This window comes from Lepidochelys kempii, chromosome 9 (assembly GCF_965140265.1).
Source record: "Lepidochelys kempii isolate rLepKem1 chromosome 9, rLepKem1.hap2, whole genome shotgun sequence".
Taxonomy (NCBI): Eukaryota; Metazoa; Chordata; order Testudines; family Cheloniidae; genus Lepidochelys; species Lepidochelys kempii.
In genome coordinates this window covers 10,818,296-10,841,647 of record NC_133264.1, presented here as the reverse complement: position 1 = coordinate 10,841,647, position 23,352 = coordinate 10,818,296, and the positions used below count along the sequence as shown (strand labels likewise).

At 41.0% G+C, this 23,352-nt stretch overlaps 2 protein-coding genes across 6 annotated transcripts in view; one reads left to right on the top strand and one right to left on the bottom strand.

Moving 5' to 3' along the window:
* The window catches only part of FXR1 (FMR1 autosomal homolog 1), a 68,006-nt gene extending 60,518 nt beyond the window's left edge, over window positions 1-7,488 (top strand). For 2 of the 3 annotated variants that reach the window (XM_073359288.1, XM_073359289.1), the window contains 3 exons: window positions 74-274; window positions 4,104-4,195; window positions 5,411-7,488. In XM_073359288.1, coding sequence (XP_073215389.1) covers window positions 74-274; window positions 4,104-4,195; window positions 5,411-5,584 — 467 coding nt within the window. In that variant the 3' untranslated portion in view covers window positions 5,585-7,488. Of the gene's footprint in view, window positions 1-73; window positions 275-1,274; window positions 1,356-4,103; window positions 4,196-5,410 lie in introns of all 3 variants that reach the window. The other variant, XM_073359290.1, reaches the window with a different exon arrangement.
* Window positions 7,489-9,375: 1,887 nt separating this feature from the next.
* DNAJC19 (DnaJ heat shock protein family (Hsp40) member C19) lies at window positions 9,376-17,622 on the bottom strand. 3 transcript variants are annotated; one of them, XM_073359294.1, is made up of 6 exons: window positions 17,515-17,622; window positions 16,269-16,320; window positions 15,883-15,956; window positions 15,332-15,408; window positions 13,169-13,239; window positions 9,376-11,063 (listed from the first exon to the last, which is right to left on the bottom strand). In XM_073359294.1, exons 3-6 carry the CDS (start codon window positions 15,934-15,936, stop codon window positions 10,993-10,995), a joined length of 273 nt encoding a protein of 90 aa, XP_073215395.1. In that variant the 5' UTR covers window positions 15,937-15,956; window positions 16,269-16,320; window positions 17,515-17,622; the 3' UTR covers window positions 9,376-10,992. The 3 variants fall into 3 exon arrangements, with proteins under 3 accessions (XP_073215395.1, XP_073215392.1, XP_073215394.1); XM_073359291.1 differs by having other exon boundaries at window positions 17,505-17,606; XM_073359293.1 differs by lacking the exon at window positions 17,515-17,622 and adding an exon at window positions 16,509-17,448.
* Window positions 17,623-23,352: the final 5,730 nt, after the last annotated feature.

Genomic DNA, 23,352 nt, shown 5'->3' with positions numbered 1-23,352 from the left:
TAATGACGTCAGGATGACCCACTATTTGTAACTGAAGTTTGTCTTAGATGGACCTTTTCCGTATGATATTTAGTGCTTAAAGATCCGGACAGCAACCCTTACAGCTTACTTGATAACACAGAGTCAGACCAGACTGTGGACACTGATGCCAGTGAATCTCATCACAGTACTAACCGTCGTAGGCGGTCACGCAGGCGAAGGACTGATGAAGATGCTGTTCTGATGGATGGAATGACAGAATCTGACACTGCTTCTGTTAATGAGAATGGCTTAGGTATGTTATCAATTGGGAAACAGAACCACAGAGTGAGTGAACTCACAAAAGATTGTTCTGAAAAGTGGAAAATCTATTTTTGATTAAAAAATAATTATTAATGTATTATCTAACTTTTTCTCTTTCGGTGAAAAGTCTTCCACATCCATGGAAGTACCATGAGGTTTCCTTCTCTTACTGGTCTCTACTGCTATCCTATACCATGTCCATAATACTTCTGGCTAACAGAGCCTTCGTGGGTCTGCTTTGGTTCCTGTCAGTATTGCTGTTTAAGTTAGTGCTTTCTGAGGCTGATTAGAGAAACAAGGCACTTTTGGTTCTCCTTGGGCCAGAATTCTACTTCCTTAACCCTTGGCAACTTGAACCTCAATTTAAGAAACCACTTAAACACCTGTTTGTCTGACCCCATTCAGCCTATGCTTAAGTGCTTTCCCTGAATAAGCCCCATTCACTTCAGTATTTGCATAAGTGCTTTCCTGAATGGGGTGCTTTCCTGGATCTGGGGGCCTTGAGGAACATGGGGCTAGTATCCAGAATATAATTGTCTCCCACATATCAAAAGTATAAAGATGCCCACTGAAAAGAATCATCTGTTTTGTGGTGACATTGAGGTCAGACAAATCTTACTGCAAACGTAAGGAAAACTTAACTTTCCAGTGATGTGGGGCTGATGATCAGCTTGTTAGTAGTCTAGTAGCAAGTTTATATTTGATTTATTATTTGTTCAGAAACCACATGCAGGCATTGATTCAGCAAAGTAAACTTAAGTGTATGCTTAAAGTGAAGCATGTGCTTGAGTGTTTTACTGAATCTGGACCAAACTGTGAAAGATCCAAGTTTCTAATCAATTTTGAATGTTTCCAATTCAAAATTCCATTTTCTTTCAGTGTATCTTATTTTGTCTTCCATGTTAATAAAAGCAATCTGTGCCCATCCTTAAACTACTGAAGAAAAACAGCTTTATCGTCAGAATAGTTCATGGTAAACTTTGCAATTGCAGATGATAGTGACAAAAAACCCCAGCGACGCAATCGTAGCCGCAGGCGTCGCTTCAGGGGTCAGGCAGAAGATAGACAGCCAGGTAACTCGAGTGGAACTGTGGGTAACCTCAGATCACAAGCATGAAGGAATGTCGTGTCTGCTGTTTATGTATATCTATAAATATATATATATAGCTGCACTACTGTAAATAAAAATTACTTAATAACTAATAAGACTACTGTGTACAAGACAAAAAAACAATTCTCACAACAGAACATATTTAATTCATAACCTGTCTAATGAAACTAACTTTTTTTATCCTTTAAAATTTAATTTTTCATTTGTAAATACAGTTTATGCTTCTGATGCTGTGCTCCCATTGAAGTCAATGGCTAAACTCCCGTTGATTTCAGTGGTTCAGAATCAAGCTCTGTAAGAATACTGGGACACGTTCTGCACTTAAACCTGTGCAACCCCCTGAAAGTGACATGACCAAATATTTTTAAAATTTTCACTATTGGCTTTTTTCATGTGAGAGGAAGATGGCTTGGAACAGCAGTGGTGGCATAGCTTAGTACTGAGGTGCACTGACAGAACAATGTGAGGGCATTTACATGACATCTGCCTGCCCTGTGCGTCTATTAAGCTAGTTCTATCAGTCCCTCACTTTTATGGATGTAGTAAATCATCCATAAATTGAAAAAAGACATTTTAAATGAAATTGCATGTTTCTGGTTTTTTGGTACTGTGGTTTGAGGCATTTCTTTTGTGTACTAACACTTCAAATCTTAAAGGTGAATTCTCTGATTTTAAGTGTTACCTGTTCTAGAAAATGTGTGACTGTAAATTCATAAGACATTTTGGTACATTTAAAGAGATGTTTTCCAGCCAGCTATGCTCGAAATTTGACTGTTTTACTTGCATCTGTTTGCTGAGGGACATGTAATCGTTCATGTGTGTAGGTTTTTCCTGAAACTTCAGTGCTCTTTTAAAAAAAATAAATACAAACAGTCCGGTACGTATGAACATTCTTCAGTCCTATAATAAATAGATGTGTACTTACAAAGAAGGAAATAGATTGGTAAGAAAATCAGCTTCAGCCTTACAAGGGGTTATTGTAAATGAGAAATATAAGATATTAGTCAGCATTTGAAATGCCATGACAGCATTTCCCTTCAAGTGAAACATGCTTTATTAAAAACTCAGACACCCACCCCACCCCCCAAAAAACCCCAAACTATCCCTCAATTTTGCTTTCAATCAATTTAGTTTCTCCCCATATTTCAGAAGTGGAATGAAGGCTGTGCTTTTCTGTTGCCACTGTTGTTCAGCATAAACTTTGATTATATTAGTAAATATTCGTAAATAAAATAAAAGAGCAATAGCATGTTAGGTTGTGAGAGTAATAGTGAAAGATATGTAGTTTTATAATGTCCTCATGGATAATGCTCTCCTGCTAAATGTTTTTATAAATATATAATAGGAATAAATGGAAGGAGATTATAATGATACTGTTACGGCAGTGATGGTACTGAGTCTTTTTTTTTTCCTTTTGTAATGTGATTTTTTTAAATTCCATTAGTTTAAATATGAGAACATGAGAAAAGCTCACTGAATAATCAAATGTTTAAAAATCAATATACAAAACTAGTTTTCATTTGAGACATTTAGTTGTAATGTTTCTTACTGTTGCACAGTTTGGATGAATATTTGTGCACACAAGACTTAAGTACATGCCTAACTATTCATGTGAGTAGTTCTATTGCATGTATGTAAGTCATTACAGAATCTGGGTGTAAAGTAGTATTTTAAATGAGCACCTTCCCTGATAGTGAGAACTGAATTGTTCTCAAAACTAGATAACTCTTGAGCAGTTGCACCCAGTTATGAAGTGTCTAATAGTAATGGAAAAGAAACCAAATTAATATATTTTGCTTTGGACCCTGATATAGGTCTTATCATTTTATCACCATTAAACCCAGAAAAATAGCTAGCTGGAGTTTGTCAAATGCTAAATATAATTATCAATTGTTATACAATAGATTATTTGACAAACTATGTAATTTCTTTCGGTTCATCACCTCTTCGTTTATCCCTTCAAAATGTATATCACAGGTGTGTGTTCTAGAAGTACAGAGTTGCCTTTTGAATTGCAGGAGTGGACAGGAAATAGCAGGAGGGTGTGCTTAGTTCATGAAGAACTTTTCAAGAAAGAAATATATTAATACTATTTACTTTAAAAATTTGTTTTCCCCTAATTCCAGCTATTCCTCCCATGTTTCTAATCTCCCTTCAATCTATTTATGGGATACCTTAGAGTGAAATTTCCTTACTTTTTATATGGTACCATAGCTGTCCACTTCACTTTCCAGTCAATAAAATGTACCAGTATAAATAAATTCCCTTTCTCAAAGTGCTTCTAATCTAAAGTGTTTTATGTCATGATGAGAGCTCAGTGATGGTCCTTCCTTTCAGATTGCTTAACCTACACCTACCTCAAACTAGAATTATTTTTTACCCTAATTTACAACCAAATTCTGCCTGCAGAAGCAGATGTGTGCTGCTTTCAGTGGAAGCCCTGCATGGTTATCCAAGGACAAAATTTGATCTTTACTATGAAATTATTATAAATTAAATGTTGAGTTAATTATAATTTTTAATCACCCAAAGAGTTGCTAGGTGACTCACAAATAAGATTTATTTATTGGCTATAAAATCTATATTTTATGCATAAAGTGCAGAAAATCCTAAACAATGGCACAATAGCAAATTAGCTCACTGTTAAACATGAAATCTGAAAAATATTTTGTAACGGTTCAGCATCTTTAATTTTTCTTCCCTCACACAGTCACAGTAGCTGATTACATATCACGAGCTGAATCTCAGAGTAGACAAAGAAACCTCCCAAGGGAAACATTGGCTAAAAACAAGAACGAAATGGTAAGAAAAAAGGAAGAAAACTCTAAATTTTTAAAAAATGTATGCTGCTTTTTCTCTCTTCTTTAGTGATGGAATGCTCATAGTCTTTCACAGTTTGGGAATGAAAAACCCTATTGATGATATAGTTGATGCTAACTAGCAAGGCAGATATACTTTTACCCTGTGAATGTATATTTGAAATAGGTCTCAAAAGTACTTTGTTTCCATCTTCAAGCCAAATTATGAAATAGTTAATTTTGCAGAATATTTATGAAATCAGGTGGCCTTTCTGAAGATTCTGGTGTTTTAAAACCACTTTATCTTTTGGAAAGAGGCAACTGATTGAGATGACTGTAACATCACAAGAGAAAGTGACTGCGTACACAGCAGTTGATGTTCATCTCTTGCTGAATTATAATGCAGACTTTCTCAGTTGAATTTACTGCATCTAACATAGTACTCTAAAATTAGAAGTTCTTACACCAATTCCTTAGATACTTGCCACCTATAAAGCTTTTAATCTTGAAAGCACTTTATAAATATTAATCCTCATGACTCCTGTGTGATGGGTATTATTTTTTATATTTTACAAATAGGGGAAACTAAGGCAGAGATAGTCAGTGACTTGCATAAGGCTACAGAGGCTAGAATGAATGGTGTGGAGGTGGTAAACTGGGAACCTATTTACCCATCTCGTAATATCAGAACAAGGGAGCATTCAGTAACATTAAAGGGGGCAAAAACGTTTCCACCCACACACAGAATATTGCCATTTATTGAGAGGACAAGCTTAGCAGGATTTGAAAAGGTATTATTCATTTATTGGATAACAAGAACAGCCAATTATACTAGTAAATACTAAAAATGAGTAGGGGAGATTTGAAAAAGATAAAACCTAATCCGATTTAAATCAGACTCTCATTACTGGGGGGTTAGGAGGAAACTTTCTTGGGGGATAGACTATTCCATAACTGCCTACTGCAGGGTTTCTTGCACCTTTCTCTGAAGCAGGGTGTTGCCGCTGTTGGTGACAGGATACTGGAACAGATGGACCACTGGACTGATCCCCTATGGCAGTTCCTGTGAGGGAGTTTGTGTCAGAGCCAAGATTAGAACTCAAGTGACCTTGGCTCCCCTTCTGATGTTTAAAACAACTGGACTATGCCCCCCTCTCTCGTGATTGGGTTTTCCCATGTTGTATCTAGTAAGTTTTTTTAAATCTTTTTTCTTTTAAAGGCAAAAGATGTGATTGAAGAACATGGCCCTTCAGAAAAAGCAATAAATGGCCCTGCTAATGCTTCTGGGGATGAACCTTCTAAGCCACAGCATAGTCCTGAAGAAGAGAAGTCAAGTACTATACAAGAAGAAGAAAATAATCAGGAAGAAGCAGTGCTGAATGGTGTTTCATAAACTGAAGTTCCTAGTTTACAGTTCTTTTACATTACATTTTACAATAGTGCTTGTATAAGCTTGCCAAAGATAGAATATGGATCGCCAGTCTTGACAGCGCACTTTCAGTTCCTCCATTTTGGAATTCAGAAAGGGGAGGGATCCTGAAGAAATCATATGTTAAACATACTTATGACACCTACTGTGTTATAAATATATCATCAGATGTGCCTTGAGATAGTATATGTAACATTTAAATAAACAAAAACTTGCTGGCTATAGGAAATGTTATTTTGTTTTCAAAATATGGCAAAGATGTGGGGGGAATCCCTAATGTAATATTCTTTATGAAAGCATTAGCTGCTTTTGTTACATTTTTAATAATATGCAACCACTTCTTCACCTGAGGAAAACTAGAAAGAAATGCAGTCTAAAATATTTTGCACTGAATTGTAATTTCTCCATTAGTTTAGTCTGGAAACTGGTCTGTTTTAATACATGTTTTTTAAATGCTGTATGTAGAGGAAAAAAACTGCAGACCACTGGAATACATTTATTAAATTCTCATAATCTGCAGGGATATTGGGTGGCATTGGCAGTGACTGTTCTACTTTGAGGCTTTGTTTGGTTTATTTATTAAACTGTACAGTATTTAAAAATCAAACATAGCTTTAGTTAAAACACTAAGCTGAATTAGTCATGTCCATTAAGACATAACCTGAACTACTGAAAAGATCAATTTCCAGAAAGTTTATTCTGTATAAACTACATATGTTAGTCCTTAGTAGAGTATTTTTATTTTGGTTGTTTGATGTGCAATATGTTTTTGTATGCTGGTAGAAAAAAATAAACTTTGATCTTCCATTGGTTACTTAGTGTCCTTTAATCAGAAAGATGACTTAATTAAAGTAACTCAAGATATTTCAGACTGACATTGTAATTTAGTACTAACCTCTTTACTTATTAACTGGTTGAGATAAACCCTAGCTTCTCTCCTAGGGAAGACCTAGATAACACATTAAGCTTAACCGCTCTACACAGGAGTTTATAAACATTAGTTAAGACACTTCAAAAATACCTTTTTTATCCTCTCCTCTAGAAGGGATTTAGAGGAGGTGATAATTTATATATAGATGGGGGTACTGGTAGTGGCACATTCACACATGTTGACATTTGCAGGCTTTTAAAGAGGGACGGACTTAGAGGATGAAAGCCTGGCACAGTAAGAATAGGAGAGGCCATTCCAGGCATGGAAGTAATATTGATATGGACTAGAAAATGCAAAGCAACAAGGTCACTTATTTTGTGATTTGGACCAGAGGGATGCAGAAAGATACCACAGCAGGTGTGGGTGGGGTTGTGCAAAGCCTTGAAAGAGAAGACAGTCTTAAACCTGATTCCGTGAATGCAAGCCAGGCGAAAGATTTGAGAAATGACATGCTCTGAGCAGTGGGTGACATTATTTTAACTGCTGCATTTTATATAGCCAGAGGAGCTGAGATGGGAAACAAGGAGAGGCTGCAGCAGTCAAGGCAAGAGATAACCAAGACATAGGTATGCATTTCAGCTGAAGGGATGGATTGTTTTCAGTATGTTTTAGAGAAAAAAAGTGTCAGAATTTGATGACAGTATAGTTGTCTGGGGAAGAAAGTATGCAGTCAAAATAATTCTAAAGTAAACAACTGGAGTAATTGTGAAGGTGGTGGTGGTCACGATGGCACTATTGAAAAGAAAAAGATGAGCTCATCTGATGTGTGTTTAAGAATGTGGTACACCAGACCCTCGCTAGAACGTGTGTCTGTATAACGCAAATTCAGGTATAACGTGGTCATGGCCATGGATCCCAAATTTAAGTACTGTACAGTACAATTTGAGTATAGATGCGATAAATCAACCGCTGAGCGCTCTCCTGTCAAATCTAGTACTCGACCAGAATGAGGAGCGCAAGCGCAGTCGAGCATCAGCTATTCACGTAGCTGAAGCTGCATATCTTAGATCGACCCCACATGGTAGTGTAGACAAGACCTAAGACTATTGCTGGAGGCCTAGAACGCCATACAAATGTAATGTAATAAAAATGGACAGGTATTTATCTTTATCTAAAGTATTTATCTTTAGAAAGATGTCAAAAATATCGGGCAAAAAGAAAGCTTACTCTGTGCAGGAGAAATTGGACACTATCGAATGACTTTGAAATGGCGAAACCCAGGCAAAGATTAGCCGCAATATGGGTGTTAACGAGTCCACCTTTCTTGGATGGCTAAAGAATGCTGACAAGCTCGGAACTTACATTCATAAACTGGACGAAGAGCATGGCCTTCAAAGAAAACGAGCCCGTTTAGTGAATGATGCCGATCTTGATTCTGCAATGTACATGTGGTTTGTGCAAGAACAGCAGAAAGACATTCCAATCTCTGGTCTGCTTATAGCCATGCAAGGGGAAAAATTCGACCGGGAACTTAATGGCGAATTCAGCAATTTTAAGGTGAGTTCAGGTTGACTATGGCGATTTCAGAAAAGACACAATCTCGCAGATTGCAGTTTCGGGAGAAAAACGCTCTGCTGACAATGCTGCTGCGCAACCGTACACTGCGAATTGGAGGGAAATTTTACAGGCAGAGGGTTACTCGGAGGAACAGGTTTACAATGCAGATGAAACAGGAATTATAAAATGTTGCCTGATAAAACCATGGCTGTCAGAACAGATGAACATAAGAAAAAAGGATATAACAGGCAAAAGATTGCCTTACTTTATTGTTTTGTGTGAATGCAACAGGCAAGCATAAATTAAAACCATTGTGCATTGGAAAGTCTCGCATGCCTCGGTGCTTTCATCACGTAAATGTGAATTGCTTACCATTTTCATACAAGAACTCCAAAAATTCCTGGATGGCAAGAGAGATTTTTGAACAGTGGTTCTTCACCGAATTTGTCCCTTCTGTGTGAAAGGATTTGCGGAAAAAACGCTTAGAAAAAAAGGCCGTTCTTTTGCTAAACAACTGTCCAGTGCATCCTCCGGCCGAAAGACTTGGAACCCATCATGGTAAAATACGAGTTGAATACTTACCTAAAAACACGACTTCCAAAATCCAGCCACTTGATCAAGGTGTTATCGCCATTTTTAAGCAGCACTAATCGACGGAACATGGTATGACACATGATAGAAAGCAAGTTGTCTGTCACAGATTTTCTGAAGAAGTTGACTATAAAAGACTTTTTACATTGGCTGCGATTCCTGGAATTTATTACAAACTGAAACAATAAACCGCTGTTGGATGATGGGACTGAGAGAGTTGTTTGGCCACCTGCTCCTGGAAGAAAATGAAGAAAGCAGATCGCAGTCTGATGAGGAATTTGAGGAATTTACAGAGGAGGAGGTTGAAAGAACAGACATGGAGTGGATGCAGGAGCTGTGCCAGCAACTGTCCAGGCTCGGGGTTCTGGATAAGAGGCGACAATGAAGCAGAAGAATTGTCCCATTGCTGAAAGTCTAACGGCTGACCAAATTCTTCAGGCAGTATGACCAAACATTCCAGAAGCTGAAGAATTGGCCTTCGCCGTAGAAGAAGAAGTGGATGTCGTTCCAACGTCAACTGCGACCATAGCCAGCTTAGAGACTGCTTTGAGATGGTTTGAGACGCAAGATGTTGAGCCTATAAAAATTATGCAGCTACACAGTCTTTTGCAGTTCGCTAAGCAGAAGCAGCACAGCAGCAAGAAGCAAAACCAACTCACCAACTTTTTAAAGAAAAACTAGACTAGTTTATTGTAATGTACTTTAAATCTCTAATAAAGCAACACTTTTTTTCTCGTTTGTTTCCTTCAAGTAGTTTATTTTCTAAGGTTTTCTATACTTTATGGATGTGACACTTACTGTATACAGTAATTTCATTTTAACACGGTCCTCGTTATAATGCAGTAGTTGGCATGGATCCCAGATCCCGCATTCTAGAGAGGGTCTGGTGTACGACACCTGGAAAAATGTGATCCTGGACATAGGGGAGAAGAATTAAGTGTAGAGGTAGATTTGAGAGCCATTAACAAAATTTTTATTTTTTAATACCCTGAGATATATCACAGCTGGACCTACAGATCTGTGTGTTTTTAGTTTGGGAAATGCCTGGACAATCAGAATCATTATATAGATCTTCATGCTCCTCCTTTTCTATATTTTTTGTTATACTCCTTTAAAAACAATTTAGTAGTTCTGGTTTTTCATCTTTGATTTAGTCTTGCTCATTTCTTAATGCACAGAATTTCAGTGGTGATTCACTCATACATAGTGAAACACAGACATACATTTTTGCATACTGGGATCAGAGTGACCCAGGGAGAGGTTGCAGAGACCTCAGTATGGTCACAATACAAGCATATTAGATTTAGAAAAGCTAAAAGTTGTGTGAACTCTGGTCCATGTATAAATAATATAATTTCTATGCTGTAAAGCAATGTTCTCTATCAAGGGAGAATGGATAGTTTGGAGGGAAAACTCCTTTACAATTTCTCATTCAAAACAAAGAAAAAAGTCCTCCTTGTAACTTTGAATTTAAGCCTCTATCTTAAAGGCTCATGCAAGTAAAATTTCCACTTTCCATCTCTTACTAGAAACTTCAGTGTTATCCTAAGAGTACTTACACCTTATTCTTTTAAGATAATCATCATATGCTGTAAGGCTTTAGTATATTATGAAATTTTACTACTTATTAATACAAGTATAAGTGTCATTTTATTTAAATGCTGTGGAATCAGTAAAAATAATGAAAATCAGTGTAGAAATAAGTAAATACATGGAGACAAATCAATAGCACTGACTATGGCCAACTTGTTTTTGAAAGTTAATACACGTTATCTTACAAGAGAATTCAGTACATTCCACTTTCTCCATTTTCCACGTTGCATTAATGTAACAATTTCTAAATGCTTTATTCCTATTGTGCAAATAAATCCCCATGATTTTCCTTAAGTTGTTTCAACCCAGCCTTTTCTCTTATTAGTATCATCTTGCTAACTTTGGGATATTAAGCCACAGCAGCATGAATTTCAAACAGATGTACCTGGTTAAACAGAAATTCAGCATTTTCAGAGTGCTCAAGACTCAGGCTGTTTGTGTGACTATACATTAGCCAGACCAAATCACAATATTTTCCATGTCATCCTAGGAAAAATACTTTGAATTAGAGGTAAACTGTACCACTACTAGAAACAGTACTTCTTCAAAAATTATTCTAAGCCACTATTTATAAGCCCCCACACTCCCCAAAACAAGATACACATGATCCAACCAAGATGGGGGGGGGGGAGGGTTCCCTGCATTAGTTTAATCATTGATCGAGTCAAAAAGATTGGTATCAACTTCCCTTGGGTCAGTTATCAAAACTGATATTAATATACATAAACTAAACCATTAATTTACAACTAAATATCCACATTCACTTCTTAGCTTGGCCTTCCAGTAAATCTTTAGCTTCATTGATTTTGGCTGCCACATAGGGAGAACCACCTAGAAGAAAAAAAGTCTTGTCACAAAAAGAGACAATCTTTTCTATTTCATTACATTATTGCCCAATTCTGGCTTAATGGTACCAGTAGGGAGAAAAAGTGAGCACATCTGTTCAAAGAAATACATGAGTGCCTCTATTTCATAAGTTAATAGACAAATGACATCTGACAAGTTGCAGAATATTTAGGATTTGTCTAAACATGGAGTTCAGGAATAGCTTCTAGTCCAACAAAGTGGATTAAGTTTGACAGGAAGAAAACTGATTCTGGAATATGTCTCCACTCAGATTTCAGGAATAGTGATTCCAGAACAGCTATTCTGGAATAATTTCATGTGCAGACAAACCCTAAATTCTATTAGGTCTCTAGTCTAGTCCTGTGTCACTTGGTGAATTTCATGATAGGGTCACCAAGGATTTAGAGGGGTATGCAGAACTATTTTCCAAGTGTTTTGGATGTTCCCTGCATATTTTATATAAAGCTAATGAGTCCACAGATTAACCAGTGTCTCTAATTCAGCAGGGCCTGACCCAAGCTACTGTACTAGTGGAATAATTTGAGTGAAATGTAAAATACAGGTGATTAACAGATTAAATGTTAGTAATCCCTCCAGTCTGATATACTGTAAATGCACCAAAATTAGATTTGATCACCTACCAAAAGATGCACAGACCCTTTTAGAGTACAAAGGGCAGTGTCTCCTAACATCAGTATTCTTTGCTTTAGTTCCTGGTAAAAACTGGCAATATTATGAGACTCCCATGTTAGTAAACTCTGTATATGCCTAAGAATTCACTTGATGTTGCCTCTGCTGGAAGATTTCTGAAGAAGGCAGGTCCTGATGACCATTTATTTGAGGAGGAGGAAAGAGGCAAAGTAGTAGATAGGAAGTTTCGTGGTCACTTCAAGGAGGCCATTTTACCTTTTAAATCAAGATTAAAGGTCCCAATTTGCCAGGTACCAAAAGACAAAAGTTTAAAACAAACAAAAGGAAGTATTTATTCACACAATGCAGACAACCTGTGGAACTCCTTGCCAGAGGATGTTGTGAAGGCCAAGTCTAACGATTCAAAAAAAAGAACTATATAAGTTCATGGAGGATAGGTCCATCAATGGCTATTAGCCAGGCTGGAGAGGAATGGTGCCCCTTGCCTCTGTTTGCCAGAAGCTGGGAATGGGCGACGGATCACTTGGTGATTACCTGTTCTATGCATTCCCTCTGGGGCACCCGGCATTGGCCACTGTTGGAAGACAGGATACTGGGCGAAATGGACCTTTGGTCTGACCCAGTATGGCCGTTTTTAATGACATGATTTAGATTAATTGAAGTCAATGGGGTTTAAGTGCTATGATGAATAGAGATGGGAGTACTCATATGGTTAAAGTTAGGCATGTGCTGAAGTACTTAACTGAATCTCAGCATTAGCATCACATAAGCAGCAATACTACATATTGAGTTTGTTGCTGTTTCTGAAGACTCACGGCCCAATTCTAACCAAACAGGAGTTCCACACGTTGGAGCAGCTGTACGATCACACTGTAGGCTTTCACCGAAAAGGACCTTTTTTTTCATCTTTATATGATAAGTCAATGCAGAGATGATGTATCGGGTACTGAGAGAGGAGCTAATTTGTTGAATCTATTAGTTTTAATAAAAAAGGAGAACTTGTGGCATCTTCGAGACTAACGTTTATTTGAGCATAAGCTTTTGCGAGCTACAGCTCATTTAATTGGATGCATCTCATCGGATGCTGTAGCTCACGAAAGCTTATGCTCAAATAAATCTGTTAGCCTCTAAGGTGCCACAAGTCCTCCTTTTCTTTTTGCGGATACAGACTAACACGGCTGCTACTCTGAAACCTTAGTTTTAATAGTGTTCAAATGTCTGGGCAGGGGACCTCTGAATATACAAGGATTCAAGCATCTTAAGATGTATTTCCTCCCAGGCAGGTTTTTTATTTTCTTTTGTTAATGTATGAATGATGTACCTATATGCCCTATACATCTCATGATCTTGGTTCCATTAATTTGGGCCAAAAATATACTGGGTTGACAGTAATAATTGATTTATTTCAAATGGGACTTATCCCTACTGATTTTACATACCTTTATCTGGGTGATTCAAAAGCATGATCCGTCTGTGAGCTTCCCTAATTTTACCTTTATTGGCTGTAGGACTAGTTTAAAAGAAGAGAGAGTTAGGTAACCTGACTTAAAGGAATTAAAAATATTATACAATTAGAAGACCTGAAAAATTAGAAAAAAATTAGCAATTACTAAGCATAATTTGTCTCATACTCAAATTGTTCACAACAAGTTAAATTTGAAAAGACATTTTCCCCCCTGAATATTTTTTCTGTTGCTGCTTTGTTCAACATCTTCAGTCCATTATGCCAAAGTTAGTGTGTAGTTTACAGCTTCATTGACAGATGTTGACCAGTTTCTACTGCAGAATTGTCAAAAGGAGCTTGACATTACTTTTCATGGTCTTTTATTTCTTGAAAATTCAGTCATATTTGAAAGAGAAAACACATACCTTCCCTGGACTGTAAAAAGTCCTGTAAACATTTGTGGGTGTATGTGTACAGTCCTTGAGAGCAAGCCATTTAAGACGTAACTATTTAATTATTTGAATCCCTAACCTGTTAGTTATGGCTGCCTGCTTGTGTGATTTTTCTTTACTAAAACTTTTATTCTTAGTATTTTTACTTAGACTTAAGCAATTTGGGGGAGAGAGGGTCTTTTCAAATGGAGCCCCACTGCCTGATGGGGCCTCTAGATACTACCACAATACAAATAATAGGTATTCTTATCAGGCATAATGTCACAGACTTATGCTACTGGGAAGCTCAATGAGATGCAAATCTGGAGCAGTGAAAGAATGAATAAGGGCTACGGGCAAAATTTTCAAAAGCACCTTATGTCCAGATTCTCAAAGGTATGTAGGAGTCCAACTCCCATTGACTTGGGCACCTAAATCTCACAAAGTCAATGGGATTTGTGCTTTTACGAGCCCAAGTTATTTTTGAAAATGGGACATTGGCACTTTTGAAAATCTTACCTCAAATTTATCTCATACAAGTAGTTCTGATCACCACACTGAGGCATTTCTTAAAGCAGTGGCTCCCAAACTTTTTAAGTCACCCCCCCGCCCAGTGTAATTTGCCCACCCCCCTTTCCCCAGAGGCACGGCCCAGAGCCGAAGTAGAGCTGGGCCATGGCTAGGAGCCAGGGGTCAAGGCTGGGAGTGGAGTCATGGTCAAGGCCAGGGGTGGAGCTGGGGGCAGAGCAGGGCTGAGTGGGTCTCCCTCCCTGCCCCCATGGGGGGTGGCCCAGCCCCATCACCCCCCCCCCCCCGAACATTCCTCCACACCCCCTAGGGGGGCACACCCCACAATTTGGGGGTCACTGTTTTAAAATGTCTGTGATGATTGCAGTTATCAGCCTCTCCATGGTCAGTCAGTTACAGAATAGATGGCAGTCAGCTTAAGAGAGGGCCACCAAGTACATTAGCTAATAATGCAGTCAGAGTCTGCCAACTGAAGTCATCACAGTAGCCATTTCCCAAATATAGGAATGAGGATAGCTACAACTTAAGGCTTTGCAGAAGTCTGGGCAAGGGTTCCTAAAATCCAAATACATTTCAAATGAAAGAATTTTCCGAATAAGGCTGTGCCTTCATAGTTGCTAAGCTAAGAAAGCTTGTGGAACTTTTGCAGCCAAAACCAAAGTCAGTCTTCCCAAAATTTGGTGAAGACAACCACCAGTCATTAACTTTATTAGTATGTGTGACTGAAAACAAAAATTCTTTTTGTACTGAACTACTAAATAGACCATAGTCCATGCTTTGATATAAAGGCACAGTGACATTTTTTTATTGCCAGAAAAGTTAGGTTGGGTGTTAAAGCAAATTAAAAATGTAATACAAAAAAAAAACAAAAACACACACCGTGGTTGAATACTGAATCCCCAAGTGGAAATGGCTTTTAAAAAGTAATGTTTCTTTGTACAACATACTGTAATCAACAATCTAATATATGCAACCTTAGAAAGACCTGGTAGCCAGTCTTGCGAACTGAGCTGAGTAAAAGCAGTCTCTGCATTATGATAATCCCTTTTAATTTAACTTGGCACTGAATTTCAGATGCTGAAGTCAATGAGAGCTTTGAGGATTCAGTACCTCTGAAAAAAATCAGACCCCGATCTTAAACTCATTAGTGCTGTATTCTCTCCTGCATCCTACATTTTTAAATTAAAATGATTTTTTACCTCACTCCTAATATTAAAGCTGCTTCTCGTTTGGTCATTTTGGGATCAAATCCACCTCTGTAATAACCACTGAAGGCCTGAAATGGAAGATGCATTAGTAAGAAAACTGACAGGCAAAATAATATGAATTAAACAATATTGGAGGTGAAGAAGAGACCACCATTTCTTCTTTAGTAGCTGCAGAGCATTCCTATAAGAGTACAAGGATGCGTCTTATGAACCGTTATCATGAAATTCAATCAAAGTTGAATTTCATTATTTACTCAACTGTTTGGTGGAGTTGCCAAATCAACCACTATAATTTGGAACTGACCTACAGCAGAATTGTTGAGATGAGTGAAAGTGTTTTATACACTCAATCTGGAGATCTTCTGTCCGAATTTAATAGCACCAATCAGTAATACACTACTGCTGTGATGACAGTTTGGTCTGTCTCTATTTATATTCGAGCATCTTTAACCTTTCGCCTGGCACTGAGTGAAGCTATTTATGTACAGAAAAAAATATTTAACATCAATTGAAAAAAGTACTATGGATAAAACAAAACTTACAGATTTTGGCAGACTCTGAAGGGCTTGTTTTACTTGTGGTTCCATTTGCTTCATAGCTTGTAACGCATAACGACCTTAAAGAAAATGACTAACATTAACAGAACTAAAGGCATAATTTCATGATGATTTAGAAATTCAGTATAATAATTTTCTTTCATATTAGTATGCAGGAAAAAAATGTTTTTGACCTGATTAAGAAGAGAGAAAAAATTTAGATATTTTCTTTGGCTGCAATCAGACCAGCCAGTCCACTCCTCTGTATGTGTCCCTTAAAAGATAATGTACTGCATTGTGCTGAACTGATAGTATATTTTACACTGCACCATTACTAAAACCGGTAATGAAAAGTAGAATCCAGTGTGAGATTCCTCACACCAGATACAAACCTGCAAATCCAGCAGCAGCTATTGTCAGACCAACCGCTATCAGAGTACTAGCCTGGGTGTGGGGGAGAAAAAGTAACATTAATTAACAAAAATGAAAATAATCTTTAGCCAAGTTAATTACATATATACATTAAAACTAAAATGGCTTCAAATATGACAAGAAAACAGTAAATTGTAATATAATTGATAGATACAGTTAACTTGCACACATTGGCTGGCAGCTTTTAAAGCCTTACTTACCGTATTTCAAAACTACAGGTGGACCTGTTGACAGTGACTCTTGGGAATAGAAAAGCTTCACTAGTCCTATATGGATATATTTACTGAAACTTATGTTCCACTAATCACAAGTGCATTTTTTGGCTTAACTGGCATTTATAAAATGCTTTGAGTTCCACAGATTAAAAAAATGCTTCAGCCATATCAAATATTACAGTTTCGTTTCAATTATCCAAACATCATTCAGGACATCCAATACGTCTGAATGCTCAAAATTATAATTACGTTGGTCAATTATTGAAAATCAACAGATATGCGGACGCTATTTTGGATAAGTGATTATCGTGTAACAGTTGGCAAACTGTATTATCTGCACAGCCGTGTACATAAGGTATACCAGTATATTACACTGGCAAAGTGCTCCAAGCTGTGCTTTTACTGGAATAGCTTATTCCACACACACACCCACACCCAGGAGCCAAACAAGCTACACCAGCAAAAGCATGGTTTTGTTGGTATAACTGCATCTACAGCACAGGCTTTTCAGCCAGCACAGCTAGGTCTGTCCTAAATCAAGCCTACATGACCCAGCTGTGCTGGAAGAAGTTTGTAGCATGCCGTTGCTTTGCTCCCCTGCTTAATTTTAAACTGACAAGTAAGGCCCCTGAGGGCAATGGGACAATTAAAGACCAAGAAGGCCTGCACATCTTTCAGCCTGGTCGGCAGGCAGATTTGGCACGGCTATGCCCGTGCTGCTGGGGGCGGGGTGACTTTTCACCAGCCTGGCTACCCTCTTCCAACAACCCTTCGGGCGGCTGCGGTCGCACCTGGAGAGTTTACTCCACTGGCGGGAGTAAGGGCAAGGCCAAACTCCTCCAGGGCGCCCGCGCTTCGGGGGTGAGGCCGCCCCAGAGCGGGACTAACGGCCGTCCCGGCCTCCCCCGCCCGGGGCCGCGTCCCCTCGGGGACCTGCTCGCCCCCGCCTGCCTGGACGGAGGGATCCGGAGCCGCCCTCACCATGACTGACCCGGCGGAGCCCCGCTGCTGCGGGCGGGAAGCGGCCGGACCGGACACGGCTCGGGGCCGCGCCGTCCCCGACTCGCCGTACGGCACCAGAGCTCTGTCGTAAAGCGCGCGAAGGGCCTGAGGGCCTGTCGTAAAGCGCTGCGGAGGGAGGGAGGAAACGCAGAGTGTCTTCCCCGGCGGGTGGGGGCTTGGAGCAGGGTGACCAGATGTCCCGATTTTGGGGTCTTTTTCTTATATAGGCTCCTATATTACCCCGGCCCCTCGTCCCGATTTTTCACACTTGCTGTCTGGTCACCCTAGCCTGGAGCTTCCTGGCACTGATCCCGGAGGGGAAGGGGATGCAGACTGGGGGGCGTGCCAGGCTGGAGCTGGGGGGGGGGAATGCAGACTGGGGGGCGTGCCAAGCTGGAGCTGGGGGCGGGGAATGAAGGTTGGGGGGCGTGCCAGGCTGGAGCTGGGGGGGGGGATGCAGACTGGGGGGCGTGCCAGGCTGGAGCTGGGGGGGGGGAATGCAGACTGGGGGGCGTGCCAAGCTGGAGCTGGGGGCGGGGAATGAAGGTTGGGGGGCGTGCCAGGCTGGAGCTGGGGGGGGAATGAAGGTTGGGGGGCATGCCAGGCTGGAGCTGGAGGGGGGGATGCAGCCTAAGGGGCGTGCCAGGCTGGATGGGGGGGGGAATGCAGACTGGGGGGCGTGCCAAGCTGGAGCTGGGGGCGGGGAATGAAGGTTGGGGGGCATGCCAGGCTGGAGCTGGAGGGGGGGATGCAGCCTAAGGGGCGTGCCAAGCTGGATGGAGGGGGGAATGCAGCCTAAGGGGCGTGCCAAGCTGGATGGGGGGGGGGGGGGAATGCAGCCTAGGGGACGTGCCAAGCTGGAGCTGGGGGCGGGGAATGAAGGTTGGGGGGCATGCCAGGCTGGAGCTGGAGGGGGGGATGCAGCCTAAGGGGCGTGCCAAGCTGGAGCTGGAGGGGGGGATGCAGCCTAAGGGGCGTGCCAAGCTGGATGGGGGGGGAATGCAGACTGGGGGGCGTGCCAGGCTGGAGCTGGGGGGGGAATGAAGGTTGGGGGGCATGCCAGGCTGGAGCTGGAGGGGGGGATGCAGCCTAAGGGGCGTGCCAAGCTGGATGGAGGGGGGAATGCAGCCTAGGGGACGTGCCAGGCTGGAGCTGGTGGGGGGGAGTGGAAGGGGATGCAGACTGGGGGGCACCAAGATGAAGATGGGGGGGATGCAGATGAGGGGGTGCCAGGCTGGAGATGGGGCGGTGCAGACTGGGGGGGATGCAGACTAGGGGGCGCCAGGCTGGAGAGCGGGGGGGAGCGGAAGGGGATGCAGACTGGGGGGCACCAGGCTGAAGATGGGGGGGGATGCAGACTAGGGGGCGTGCCAGGCTGGAGCTGGGGGGTGCAGACTAGGGGGTGCCAGGCTGGAGAGCGCGGGGGGGAGCGGAAGGGGATGCAGACTGGGGGGTGCCAGGCTGGAGATGGGGGCGGGGGAAGGGGACACAGACTGGAGGGCACCAGGCTGGAGATGGGGAAGGGGACACAGACTGGGGGGTGCCAGGCTGGAGACGGGGTCGGAGGGAAGGGGACGTAGACTTGTGGGCACCAGGCAGGAGATGCGAGTGGGGGCAAAGGAATGTAGACAGGGGCCCCCAGGCTGGAGTTAGGGGCGGGGGGGAAAGGGAGTACAGACTGGGTGGTGCCAGGCTGGAGATGGGGGTGGTACTGAGACTAGGGGTTGACAGGTGGGGAAGGAGGGCACAGACTGTGGAAGTAGGCTAGAGATGGGGGCCACACACTAGGGGGGCTCATGCTGGAGGTAAGGAGCCAATCTGCAGAGGGGAGTCACAGTAATGCTGGTCAGAGAGGGTACAGACTGAGGAGGGGTAGCACTGGATGAGGCAGTGCCCCTGACTAGTGAGGTTGGGGAGCAGGAAGCTCACCCTTTCTCCCTTGGTGCTCTCTGGGCTGCTCCTTTCCATCTCCCTTCCCTCATTTTTTGAGAAAAATACGTGTTTTAAATAAGTGTCTTTGTTATTTTAAAGAAAATTGCTTTCCAGAAATATATAAAACAATTAATCTGTATTAGAAATTAATGCCCTGAATTTACATGTCAAGAGAAGTTGGTTTTGAATCATATTTGTTTATTAAAAGAATATTTAGTGAAGGCAGGCAAATACATTTGTTTAAACCTTCATCTAAAGTAGGCTGAAGTTTCCCCCCTTACCCTCCTCCCAAAAAAAAAATAATTTCAAGATGAGACCCATATTCTACAAACACCCAAGTGCTTAAACTTCACACATGTTGAATAGTCCCATTCAGGGCCCAAATATGTGTAAAAGCTCCCATCTGGGTCAGGCTTTAGGAATTTTTACAACAGAATTACAAGCCTCTGGAAATAGGTGTATGTACTGTTAAACCTACAGAAATTACAATATATTGGCCCTATTGTGTGACTACTGAAGTCATGGCAAGTTTTGATATTGACATCAATGGGAATCAGGCCCTATATTGTATTGTCTAGAGAGGCACTATATTTACACACAGGTAGAAAGAGAGTGATAAAAAGTTTATCTTCACTACAAAATATTACCCTTTTTGAACATGTGGAAAAACAAGTTAGCTGACAGTGATTTTCTGGTCAGAAAAGATGAGGGCAAATCTTGCTCAGTATCATGTTGGTTAATCATAATTAAAACCTTCATGGTTAGCTGACATTATGATGAATAGCGTTAGGGTGCTTCACCCACTTACTTCCCCGGTCCTTCTCGCATGAACAGAGAGCAACAATACCCAAAGTCCAAAAGGTGCAAACAATTCGGTGTTTATTGGGGTGAACTTCCAGCAAGCATGATTCCAGTTTTCTTCCTTAGTGTCCCCCTTCCCAGCTCTGACACTACAGAGCCTTACCTGTGTCCCTGTTCCCATTCCCCCCCTTAGCAAAACATGATTCCAATTTCCCCACCCCCATTCCCTGTTCCCATTCCCGCCCTTACTTCCTGATTGACTGCAGACTATATAGTAAAACTTGAGTTCTGCTTAGCTATACCTTAACTATCATTTTACTGAAATTTAACTAACCAATCCTAACATATTGTAACATGGTTATTTAACCAATTATATCCCACCACCTTAATTAGTTTACACCCAGCAAAATTAATTATACAGCAGACAGAAACAATCACAGAACCAGACAGAGATTATACAGACAAACAATAGGGAAATGGGGACTACAGTGATAGAACAACAAAGAAAGGAGGAGTACTTGTGGCACCTTAGAGACTAACAAATTTTTTAGAGCATAAGCTTTCATGAGCTACAGCTCACTTGAAGAGAGCTGTAGCTCACAAAAGCTTATGAAAATAACAGTGACTTCTGTTATACCATGGCTATTAGTATTATGTAATATCAGATTTCACCAATCTGACATCACCAATGTGATCTATGCCATCATGTGCCAGCAATGCCCCTCTGCCATGTACATTGGTCAAACTGGACAGTCTCTACGTAAAAGAATAAATGGACACAAATCAGATGTCAAGAATTATAACATTCATAAACCAGTCGGAGAACACTTCAATCTCTCTGGTCACGCAATCACAGACATGAAGGTCGCTATCTTAAAACAAAAAAACTTCAAATCCAGACTCCAGCGAGAAACTGCTGAATTGGAATTCATTTGCAAATTGGATACTATTAATTTAGGCTTAAATAGAGACTGGGAGTGGCTAAGTCATTATGCAAGGTAGCCTGTTTCCTCTTGTTTTTTCCTACCCCCCCCCCCAGATGTTCTGGTTTAACTTGGATTTAAACCTGGAGAATGGTCAGTTTAGATGAGCTATTACCAGCAGGAGAGTGAGTTTGTGTGTGTATGGGGGTGGGGGGGATGTGAGAAAACCTTGATCTATGCAGGAAATAGCCCGACTTGATTATGTAAAGAGTTGTCACTTTGGATGGGCTAGCACCAGCAGGAGAGTAAATTTGTGGGGGGGGGGTGGAGGGTGAGAAAACCTGGATTTGTGCTGGAAATGGCCCACCTGTTGATCACTTTAGATAAGCTATTACCAGCAGGACAGTGGGGTGGGAGGAGGTATTGTTTCATGATTTCTGTGTGTATATAAAGTCTGCTGCAGTTTCCACGGTAAACATCTGATGAAGTGAGCTGTAGCTCACGAAAGCTCATGCTCAAATAAATTGGTTAGTCTCTAAGGTGCCACAAGTACTCCTTTTCTTTTTGCGAATACAGACTAACACGGCTGTTCCTCTGAAAGATTTCATCTTGACTGTGATTACTCCTATGGCTTCATTTTTCTGATTGTATTGTGAAATGTGCTTAACAATTAGGAAAACAAGTTTGTGCCAGTGTTTTCAAAGAAATTTGAAAGAATCAGACCTTTATTTGAAGTGACAATATATTGTAGTGAGCAATGGTTCTTCAAACTAAGGTCTTAATCCTTAAGGTCCTCCTTCATGTAGATTATTGCAGGACTGAGTCCTAAATCAGTTTTCCAACAGGTAGGTGCAGTGTCCTGTGTATGCTGTAGCTTCAGATTTGCTATGGTATCTGCCCCTAAAGATGACAGGATGACAATTTGAGTGTCAATATTGTTAGCCAGGAAGGAAAGTGTGAGTGGGGCAGAAAACTGGGTGGAAGGGGGAGGAGAAAGGAGGAGGCAGGATCATCACAGGGGTAACTATGGGTTAGGAGAAGGTTGAAAAGGCAACTCCTCTCCCTATCTCTCCTCAGGGTTAGGTAATGATAAGTGAAGTCCTCCTCCAAGCCGCAGATGGGGAGACTCATATTTTTGTTAGTGAATTTAAGGCTACATTTTGAGATGAAATGAAGATACACAAATTGATGGATGGCTTCATCCAAAAGGCTTAAAAATCAGAATAGACAAGGTTCCCTCTCTCCTTGCCCACTTTTCTCCCAAGTTTCAACCCCTAAAAGCTACAGGGGGCAAGGGACCTCTAAACAGTAATCTACCATACCAAACACCACAATAGTGTTGGCAGGGGGTAGTATGTGTAAGGGGGTGTGCAGAAGGGAAGGTTGGGGTAGTCTGGTGTGTGGAGGGGATAGTTTGGTAAAGGAGGTTCTGGAAGGCTATAAGAGAGAGAGGCAGAGTTAAAATTGTGGTCTGTAGTCTATGTGCAGCTTGGAAGGAGAAGCACAGGTTGCAGGAGGGAAGAGTTTGGATGAGCACCAGGAAATCAGTCTGTGTACACATGGCTAGAGTGGTAGCTGCATTTACAGAACCTCTGTAAAGTGTTGTCTTAATGAAAAGCTTGTCTGAAACATGAAGTCCTCTTATATTATTACTTTGCTCATTGTATATGAAACCTTGTGGGTCAATAAGACACAGAGCTTGGAAGAGAATGTGATTAACAGGCAAACAAAACAAAACAACACGTAAAAACAGAAAAAACGGTATCACAGTGGGACTCAGACCACCAGAAATGCTGGATTTCCAGACCAACAAAACTTTCACAAGCATGGAAGCAAAAATTGAGTCTGTTTACAAGAGCTGACCATGGGGGATGAAGATGAGAAAGTGAAGGTAAAGTTTTCTTCCTATCTAATTGAGGAAAAAAGGGCAAAAAGTGAGTGAAACACTGTTGCAGGAATAATGTCCAAAACACTGGAATAGCTGATAAAGTGTTTGGTGAACACTGTGACTTCAGACAGAATGAGACAGTACGGAGAAGTGTGTGTGCCGGGGGGGAGGGGTTGTACCTGAAACCAAGACACAAAAGAGGGGATAGATGCTTATGTTACACAGATGAAAATCATGGCATCTACATGTAACTTTGGAGACATTAAAGATGGCCTAATTAAAG

What these genes read in the sequence shown, in the direction of transcription:
- DNAJC19 (XM_073359291.1), bottom strand. An exon ending in AGCTGCTGCTGGATTTGCAG is followed by an intron (nt 15,957 to 16,268) that starts GTTTGTATCTGG and finishes ATTTTCTTTAAG; the next exon opens with GTCGTTATGCGTTACAAGCT. An exon ending in TTCAGAGTCTGCCAAAATCT is followed by an intron (nt 15,409 to 15,882) that starts GTAAGTTTTGTT and finishes CTTCCATTTCAG; the next exon opens with GCCTTCAGTGGTTATTACAG.